Genomic DNA, 10,567 nt, shown 5'->3' with positions numbered 1-10,567 from the left:
TAGGACTAGTTTTATATAAACACTGATGAATCTACGAACATCAAAACACATAGGGATGCTTGCTGGCGATGTGCAGGCATTAGGCACATTCTATAGGGAAAAGCATGCAGCACGTGCACGCGCGTTCGCATAGGCACGCACGGCTGCACGCTGTATATAACAGCCCTTACACGTGGTGACGTCGGACGAGCATGAATGCTTGCTGGCAATGCACAAGCATTACACGTGGTGACATCAGGTGAGCATAGAGGTGACCTGCGGGAAGAACCAGGAAGGTTCAAAATGCCCGAAGTTCTCCGAGTGCCGGCTAGAATGGAGACGTAAATGAAGGAAATATCTTCAGTATGGCAATCCGTGCTCCAAAGACAATGTCCGGTCAGCGGTGAATAAACTCAGACCATGCTTAAAATTATGCCTGTCTTGCTGTGTGCATTTATATTAATCTAAGATGAAAGTAAGAATTGGGAGCTACAGTGGCTTTTAAAACATGGACTTTTTTTTGCTACCAAGATTGCGCTTTATTTGATCTCACCTAACCTTCTATAAATTGATTTCTAACAAACATAAATCTTATCCTCCCCTTGGAACAATGTAACATTTACTAAACCAATATTTCTCAACCAGCGTGCGTCGGCGGCACAATGGTGTTCCGTCAAGTGTCCCCCCCCCCCCCCAAATTAATGACAAACCAATTCTCCTCCAACGCTATCCCGCTTCCACATGCTCGGCGCCGGAAGTTGGCTCGAGACGCGCATCGTGACCCGGAACCAGAGGCTTCTCACCCTCAACCGTAGCATTTTTGGCAGAAGAGTACAGGAGTGCGTCAGCCCCCATCTGCCTGCAGGACTACTCTGCTGTCAACGTGATCTACACCCGTGGGAAGTTCAGACAGCGTCTATCAAAATTACCAGGGACTTGCGAAGTCCTGGAAGTGCTGAACGTGTGTGGGTATAATTCTGTGAGGGATAATGGAGTGTGGGGGGGAGGGGGGTGGATAACTGAATGTGGGGGCGGGGATAAATCAGTGTTTGGAGGGGGAGGAGGTGGAATTGAAATATATATATATTTTTTTTAAAGGACTTCCTAGAAAAGGTGACAGACTCCTGGACTAGGAAATACTTAATTATTTGGAGTCAGGAATTAAATCAACTTTCTCCTGAGACATCATTGGTTAATGTGTAACTGAGGGCTTGTTTTTTTTGTTGTCTTCCTCTGGATCAATATACTGTAATTACAAATACAGGATAAGTATCTCGTCTAAATTTTGCATAGGTTGATCTTAAAGGACATGTCTTTTTTCAACTTCATCTACTATGTAAGAACCACTAAAGAAAAAACGTGTTTGTACATGGTGCTGAAGGAAAAGTGAATGCAACAATTGGAATAACTAATGATTACATTTCATAAAACGCAAGCAAAACTATTTTTCTGAAAATTTTACAAATGTATGAATTGCTGTATTTTTTCTTGAAATATAGCAAGGTCTACCGCTCTCCTATTATAGCAACAACCAGTAACGACGAGATGGGAACAATCACTCAACTGATAAGCACCTTATGCGCATATAGATTGTAATTACTGGATAGCTGAGCGATTGGCTATCGAATATTTGATCACAGGGTACGTGTAGAACTAATTGACTCCACCTACCATGATGAAGCGTGGATCTCACACAAAAAGGTTTGTCGGATTTTAGTGACGTCACTCTGGCGTCGGCAGTGGAGTCGCAGTGCGGGGAATAAGACGCTACACACATGGATATCTGGTTGTATAACACTGCTTTATTCATACATGTTCTTGTTGTAATGTGTGCACAGCATACTGGAACAATATCTAAGTGACTCTTCATTTATTATACATGTATACTTTGTTTGGATCCGGTTTGGATACACCTATGGGTACTGCCAAGTATATGTATTAGGGAATAGCTGTAGGATGTAAACACTATTATTACCTGTTACATCTATATCATATTGGCTCTATTCCACTTTTACATTTGTAAGAACTATGGTGTTATGCGTTACTTATTCTGACCGGCATTCAGTATTATAATCCAACTACTTTGGCAAGTCATAATTTGAGACATATACTTTGTTTCCACATTGTCTTTTTTGCAACAGGCTTACGTGTTACTTTGTAACCCTATTAAGAACTACTCCCATAAGACATGGTGTGTGAATTCATAGGGATACACTCCTGATTATCTGTCTCCTTGATGAATCACTTATGCGTTACCTATCTTGACTGGTACCCAGTGTTGTAATTAATCTAACTTTTAAATATATCTTCATGTAGGAGAGCAATTAAAAACTTGCATAAAAAATATAAACCGGCACACATGCATCAAAAGTCCAGATCTAATATTGATGCAGTTCAGGAACAAGAGATGTTGGTCCCAGGGCTGCTTCCAGAGGTGCCACCAGTTTCCGAAACCACGAGATGCTCCCAAACACTACTGTGCTGGTTCTAACGGACTGACGTCACAACGTACTCTCCTAAACAGGGATTTTAAATGTATGTTTTCCCTTTTATTTTATATTTTTAATAAAACTAGTTGAATCTATGATGCAGATACAGCTAATGTGATTGGTCGGTTAATTAATCTATGTTTTAGGCTAAAGACCCGTTGCACGCGTCCGCACGGCTGCCTTGCTTGCCGGCGGCGCATGCAAGTCACTGCACCTCGATCTGCAGTAAACTTTTTTCGGCGCAGGGTGGCCATGGCCAAAACGGGACCGGGCCATCACACAAGCACAGGAAGCGGGTCAGCATCAGGGGCATTGTGGTGGTGGAGAATATCGCTGAGCTGAAGGGGTTTACCCCTGCACTTCACCTTGGTCAATAACAGGAAATGTCTCCACCACCAGGGACTATTACTTTGCCCTGGCTCACACTGTGCGGGACATCACAGACCCCCGGCACTCAGACCTCCCTCCCGACAGCTCCCCTCCACATTGGCTAACTGCCGCACCACGTGACGAGTCAGCGCTGCAAAACACCAGAAGCTGGTAGCTCCGGACGGCTGACGCGTCACAGCACGTAGTGAGCCATGTTGGAAGGAGGCAGCGGGGACGACCAGACTGGAGGTAAGGGGCTGGTGGCGCGCACCGCCGACCGCAGCGGGTCCTCAGCCTCAGATTTCCGGTCTATATCTAGTTGCAATTAAGAACATTCTAATATTGTAGATCTTTATGAACTAAGGTAATGACTTTGAAACAGAGAGAAATGTACCAAAGGTCAATTAAGTTTATTTAGACCAAATAATGGGAGTTCTGCAATTCTGCTGCCAAAAGTACTTCATAAAATATATATTTTACAGCAAAGTAATATGGAGTTCCAAGAAACGTTTATAGGATGCATTTTCCTGCAATAAGGAACACACAAAGGTGATCTTAATTGTGCCAATACCAGAAATCCAAATGAAAAGCAAAGAATAATTATAATTCTCCACAGTTTGAGATACAGGAACAGACCTGCATATTAACCTTACCAAAGCAAACAAGAGCTGTACTACTGCGATCTGAGATTTACGGCAAAGATAAGCAAAATTATTTACTTTCATTGCTTTTTGTCTGGTGCCAAACTGCACTGTAAAATAATGCAGTGTGAAAGACCAAATCTCTGGCCAGCAGAAGGTTCATTTCTGTAAGAGGAAAAGCACAACTTATTTGTCCAAACCAACGCAAACGCTCCACAGACTTACAGAAGCTATAACATTCATTTTTCCATGTTGCTCTCTAACCCCGACAATAGTTTACAGGAGAAGGAAGGATTTGGTTGGGCCATTGATTTTTGAAGTGTGCCAAGAGGGCAATAAGACACTAGAATAATAGTGCTATATATCAACTGCTACATTCAAAATATTTAACAATTTTAAATACATTTTTACTTTACATTTAAAGGACTTAATTTATATCATAACAGTGTACATAATGTACACCTACAAGAAAAAATACCAGCGTTCATAAAAAAGAAAAACTTAGAAAGGGGTCTGACCCGTCAGCCTTAAAGACTAATATTTAAGCCAGGGCCTAAAGGGTATAGAACAATTACTTAAACTAAAGATTTTAAAAAGGAAGGCTGCAGATCCCAAGGAACATATCGTTTCATCTATAACAAATTGTAAAGAAGAGATCAGCGGAAACAATGTACAACAGGCAAAGAAAAGCTGGAAAGTAACCAACTATGGGTGAGAGGGGAGAAGGATCCAGAAGAATGTTACCTAAAAATTGCTTTTCATTTGTTTTTTTGCGCCAACACAAACAAGTACCATATAGGGACATTGCTGATAAACGGGTCCCTCTTGACTTCATGGAAGTGAAGCAGACGTGACAAACCATCAACAGGATTTCCACTTCCAATTCATGCTTCCAAGCATCATCCCAAAACTATTCTGAAATTAGGATACCATATAACCAAAGTCACTCCTTGTCCTCCAGTCATATTACAAAGGCAATTTAATAACTTACAAATTGCAGTTCCTTAATGATGTGATGATTAGAAATCTTAATACACCTCTCAAAACAGAATCAAGTCAACTTATTTTCCTGTTCAAAAACACAAATCTTAAAATCATTCGTAAATTTCCCTTTCCAAATGAAAGCTCTCGTTCTCTATATAAAAACACGCAATCACCAATTTTAATGCATAAATGATAACAGTAGAAATCTAAACATAGATGGTAAGAAATGGTCACAAAAGTTATACTCAGGACTGATTAACAAGGTCATTGGAGACAAAAAGGAATGCACTGAACATATTTTTTATTATATCTTTTTCTTGTTCGACAAGACAATTTGTGGCCAACTGTGCAAAGCCAATACATTAGGCTAAAGTTGCTAACAAATAAAGAGCAAAAAGGTTTTCCTTTTTTCAGAACCATTCACAAAAACTTGAACAAAACATTTAATTATACTTTGACAAGTTTCCAGATTTAACACAAATGTGCTTATTAATAAAACAGCCGTTTGAAATGTTGAATTATGAGCTTTGTTTTTAGCTCATTAAGCTCAAACAAACTTTACGTGACCCAACAGGTCTATCATTCAGTTCATTAACTGCAGCCAACGCCTCCTCATAATTTTCAAGACACACTGTGGCAATACCTGCGGGCAACCCTCCTTCAATAAACTTAATATCAACTGAATCTGGAATTACTCGATAACCATAGAAAAAATCTAAAATTTCTGCAGTAGTGGCAGTGAATGGCAAATTCTTCATATAGATTGCTGTTCCTCCACTAGACCTGCCGACAAAACTTTGGTGGTGAGGTGCCACGTTATTGTACTCTATTATATTTCTGTCTCCCATTTCCAACCTCCCAAAAGGCTCAACTTCTCCACCAAAACCCATACGAGAAGGGTTTATGAACATTTCCGGGGAATTTATGAACTCCCCAGAACCATGTCTAAAGTCATCAGGCAATTCAAAAGAATGCCCAGAGGGACCATGTGAACTTACAGGCTGTGGAAACGCCTCATTATAAGCAGGTGAACGACTTGGATGTTTGCTATTTTGAGCATCAGTGTAAGCACTTAGACCAAATTCTTTCATCTGGTCCTCTGATATGCGCCTCAAGAGGACTTCTGTTCCCAAAAACTGCTGACGGTTCAAACCTTCAGCAGTGATGGCCTGTTGCACAGTTGGAAACTTTACCAGAGCTTCTCCCAGTCCTACTCCTTTATTGTCATAAAGCAGAGAAATATCTTCCTTGTTCACAGGAAATTCAACAAAAAACTTCTGAACTTCACTTTTAAGCACATCAAAAGGAAAATTTCTTACATATAGGCACCTTCTTATGCTAGAACGTGAATCTCGAAAAATTATTTTTGGAAAATCTTCATCTGAATGGTCCATTTTGGGGGGCGTTTGTCTTTCATAGGATTCGATTAACTCCAACATTGATTTTCTAGTAATAGGAAGCAACGCAACTGGACGACCAGTTAAGGGTTGTTTGTGTAAACCAAGACATTTTTGATATTCTCTCTCATTTTTTAACATAACAAAGGCCTCTCTTATTCTGCTGTGATGCTTAAGTATAAATGTAATCTGGGAGTCTTCCATCTCTGGATCCCCCAAAAAAATCTTAATATCCCGTTTATCTACAAGAGGTGATAATTTTTTCAGATGTATGTAAAACTGTTGACTATGAGGCGATCGGGACCTCCCTCTTTGGAGATTTTGAGATTTGGATCGAGTGTGGTTTGACCCATCATAACTGTTACCGAGTTTAGGAGAAAGCTCTCTGCTTTGGTGAATAGGTTTGTGTGTTAACTCAATGTGGCCACCAGCATTGATCCACTCCTCCTCCTTAGTTTTCTTTACAGATATAAATCTATGACCCATGTACTCATTATTACGCTTAAGTGCTGCATTAGCATCCATAGCGGTAGCAAATTTAACAAGCCCATTTCCATCCCTAAGACCATTTGTGCGCAAAAGAAAGATCATATCATCCACACACAGGCCATGAAAAAAGTCTCTGACTTCATCCACTGTTGCACTGTATGGCAGCCCAAATAAAAATACATACACACTCTCATCCATTTTTGATGATCTGATTTCTTTCTTTCCAGGCATATAATTTGGTTTGGATGTATTGGTATCAGCATGCCTCGCTCCACTACTGTCAAATGCAGAATCTGGATTAATTTCATCAAGCTTGTTTTGATGTATCCCTTTCTTAATGACTGCCAACAGCTTGGACATATCCCCAGTTGGTTTTGATGCAGAGTGTTTTGAATCAGATGTAGAATCCCTGCCTCCTTTCTGATTCATTTCCAGAGCATCCTGCATTTCTGCCTTACTGCTGAGAAAAAGTTGCACGTGCGATTTCTTAATAAGTCCTCCTGTACGGCTCACGGCACGCCGCGCATCTTCATCGGTTGTGAATATAATAAAGGCCTCACCATGTTTTCCACCAATAATATGAACACCTCCACCAGGAATATTCAATCCAGAGAAGAAATGACGAATATCAACAGAACCAGCAACAACAGGAAGCCCCTGTAAGCGGATGACTACTGCCATTCTTAGCTCTGTCTCTAACAGAATTAGTCACCTGTAGACAAAAAAGTACACAATGGCAAATTTTAATATACCTTGTATGAAATGCCCAGGTACTAAAATGAAACATCTTAAAAATGATAATTTTTGGGCCACGGTACCAGTAAGTTAAAACTACATAATTCAAGTATGATTCTATAATGCACTGACTTGAAGTCAACATGCAAAACAACATACAGGGGGGAAAAAGTCCCCTTAAAAACTTTGATAGTAAAATAATAAAAATGCAGACACTCCAAATATGTCTGGATGTAATGCAATGGCATCCCCATTCAACCGTTAACTGAAAATGCTTAATTTTAGTACACAACGCAATTGATGCACCACACACCACTGTATATAGCCATTGAGAAAAACACCTCAATCTCACTCACTGAACATGCCGCATAATCAGACTTTGTATGTACAATTATGTACTTTAAAGTATTATCTTTCTTGAAAAATCTGGGATTTTGGCAGATTCTATTGAAATGTGTTCATTTTACACATCTTACCTGTGTATTTTCCTGTAGACCAGATAATCCTGTAACAATTTAACTGTGAAAAAAAAAATTAAAAGAAATATTAAAGACCATAATCAACTGGATTGTTTGCTGAACTTTGCTACGTCACAGGAGACCCGCAGCAGTTGCCAGGTAAAATCACCAACTGTGGCCCTTCTCTCTCTCCTTTGCCTTGCATATAATACACGCCGTGGAGCCGCAAGCAGAGTGACGCGCCCGAGGACATTTCACCCTTTTTTCTACTCAAATCCACACAGAGGTTGGTGAATAACCTCTGAAAGACTCAGGCAGCGAAATCACTTTGTGGAAAGGACTGGAACCACATATTGAACAGTAGGCAAAATTCTTTTATTGGCGCAAACTTTCCCCCTTTTTTCCCTAAAATCACCAAACCATGTGGAAAATACAGCTACAGGAATGTAGTGTGGAGGACTGAAAACCAGTATGTCAAGACCAAAACTGGATTTCACCACTGAAACATCAGAAAACGACACAAATTGGTCACCAACACAAAGCAAATGATAAACAGTCAAGTTATCACTTACAGTAATCTATACTACAATTCCTTAACTCAAATAATCATGGCTGCAGATATCTTTATTAGACAATCTAAAATGAACCAACAAACTACGAAACTATGGGTTTTTTTCTGATGTGTATAGATTTTGCTTGTGCAAAATATATGTAATAGCGATAACGGTGACATATTTGACTAACATTAAAGTCAAATTATTTGGAGGTTTAAACTAAATTACAGGTTTAGGAGCACTTCATTTCTAGGTTTAACAGAAAAAAATAATAATATAATCATCATGTGGTTCCAGTCTGTTAATAAATTGCTTAACAACACTGTTTACTTTGTGAATGATGTTGTAATTCAGTATTCCACAAGATATAGGCAGGACACAAATTGACTTAATCCAACACTAATTTCTTAAATTCTGTATTAGGATGTTTAAAATCCAATAAATTGTGTCAGTAATATAATTCCATGAAAATGCTTCAGGAAAGACAAATGGTACAGTGTCAGAATTAACAGATTTTAGGACCGTAAGAAATGAGGAAGAAAGCACTTCCAAACAAATGAAAGCTAAGCAACTCCCCATAGGCCCAACTAAAAGCACAATGTTGTGTGTACACACACACAAAAAACACATTGCCTGCAACATATTCTCAGTGTCCAAACAAGCATATTGCAATTTAACACAACAAAAAACAACACCATTCTACAGTGCTGTACAGCTGTCTAGATACCTTTCCAAACCTGTGTCAAAGAGCCTCCGCCAAGAGGAGAAAGGACGACAAAGATAACATAATTAATGCATGGATTAATCCGACCGGAGCAAAATATTGTGTGACATCTGGCGATCACGCTAATGCGGCCATGAGCAGCATCTGTATCCCCACATTCAACCAGCACTGTGCCACCTCAATGATCTTCACTAGAACATCACTAGGGAATTCATCAAAACTTTGCGCCAAAGAAATAATATGGGGGCCCAAATTCCTCGCCGTGTGCAACCCCAGAGGCCTTCCCAAGTATGGATGAGAACAGGGCTGGGATTAAACGATCCTTCTCCTCCCCAGATACGCAGGGGAGGGGCTCAATAATCCGAACTGCTTCTCCCAGATATAAAATCAAGGCCTCAACCACAACCATTTCTGCCAGAGCCCTACTAGCAGCCTCAATAACTCACATTAATATGGAGGTAACTCTCAATGTACTCCTTACTGGTAAAACATTTTATAAATAAATTCATTATCCTGCTAGCTTTCCTCACAAACATGCACAATAGTCGTCACACCTGTAATGCATCATGCACTTCAGTGGATTCAGACACAGAACCATTTCCAAATCCTACACATGTATCAAGAAACCTCTTTTCTTCCCATAGATCCAAGAGGCACATTATTTTTATTTATTTTTTATTTTTTTTTAATATATATATATATATATATATATATCCGTGCAGATACCAACAGTCCTCCCCTCAGATACACACAAATGGTTCATCGATCCTCAAGGAGGTGCAGTAATTCCCAAACCACACAGACAATTACAACAGGCTCAGTAATAACAAGTGTAACACGGGGGGGAGGGGGTCGAAATAATCATCGCCTATAGATATGAGGTTCAACAAATTTCAGCACATGGGAAGGAGCTCAATAATCCCCACAGCGCCCCTCATTGAAACACAAAGGGCTTTAATAATCCAATTGGCTCCCTTCACATATAACCTGGGGAGGGGTCACCGGGAACCGCGCACACTCCCCTAGGAAGTCGCTCGCTGTCTCCAGGGCTCCCGCCCGGAGACCCGCCTCGCTGCCAAACCTCAATAGCGCGGATGTGACGGTGTTTCCAACTACCAAGCCCAGCGCCGACCAAACACATCCAAGTCCCACACCGATGAAGGGCCTCACAGATCCTCCGTGCACCTCCCGTTTTACCGCTGCATATGTCTCTAAGGGCTCCTGTAATTACAACTCTCCGAGACAAACGACGCATATTTACCGCAACACAGCGAAGTAAATCGAAAAAGCCCTGAACGCGAGTTGCAGGTCTGCTACGTCTCTGGCCTCCCGCTCAGCAAGCGCAGGACCGAGCGGTTACAAGATGGCGCCGGCGGCTCTGGCTTCCTCCTCTCACCGGTGAAATGCGCGTGCGCGAGACTCAGACCGTTTAGGGACCTGTTCTCTCTGGGTCACCTCGCGGCGCGAGAGCTCGGCTGCTGCAGCTGAGGGAGGAGCTTACACTGTCTGCTTCCTGCAGCTCTGTTCATTCAGTGAGGCACAGTCTGCTAAGGCAATCATATTGCACAGTGTTAGCGATGATCCCTGTATTTCAGATGCGAGCTCTGTACATCTTTTATTGACTTGCCGTGGCTACTTTAAATACTTGTTTTTGTAGGGAGAAAATACATTCAACTTTTTACATAATCATGAGGGATTCTGCCTCGTAATAGAGATAAATTACACCCCCCCACCCAAATAAAAAAATG

General features: G+C 40.9%; 1 protein-coding gene across 1 annotated transcript; it reads right to left on the bottom strand.

Annotated features, from left to right (window-relative positions):
* Positions 1 to 1,761: 1,761 nt before the first annotated feature.
* On the bottom strand, positions 1,762 to 10,230 carry LOC142481224 (RNA-binding protein 12B-B-like). Its single transcript, XM_075582751.1, has 3 exons — positions 10,081 to 10,230; positions 7,560 to 7,602; positions 1,762 to 7,060 (listed from the first exon to the last, which is right to left on the bottom strand). The coding sequence occupies exon 3, from the start codon at positions 7,027 to 7,029 to the stop codon at positions 4,996 to 4,998; it is 2,034 nt and encodes a 677-aa protein (XP_075438866.1). The 5' UTR covers positions 7,030 to 7,060; positions 7,560 to 7,602; positions 10,081 to 10,230; the 3' UTR covers positions 1,762 to 4,995.
* Positions 10,231 to 10,567: the final 337 nt, after the last annotated feature.

The sequence above is a fragment of the Ascaphus truei genome, chromosome 2 (genome assembly GCF_040206685.1).
Source record: "Ascaphus truei isolate aAscTru1 chromosome 2, aAscTru1.hap1, whole genome shotgun sequence".
NCBI lineage: Eukaryota > Metazoa > Chordata > Amphibia > Anura > Ascaphidae > Ascaphus > Ascaphus truei.
Note: the sequence above shows the minus strand (reverse complement) of the source record. Positions and strands in the feature narration are given on the sequence as shown.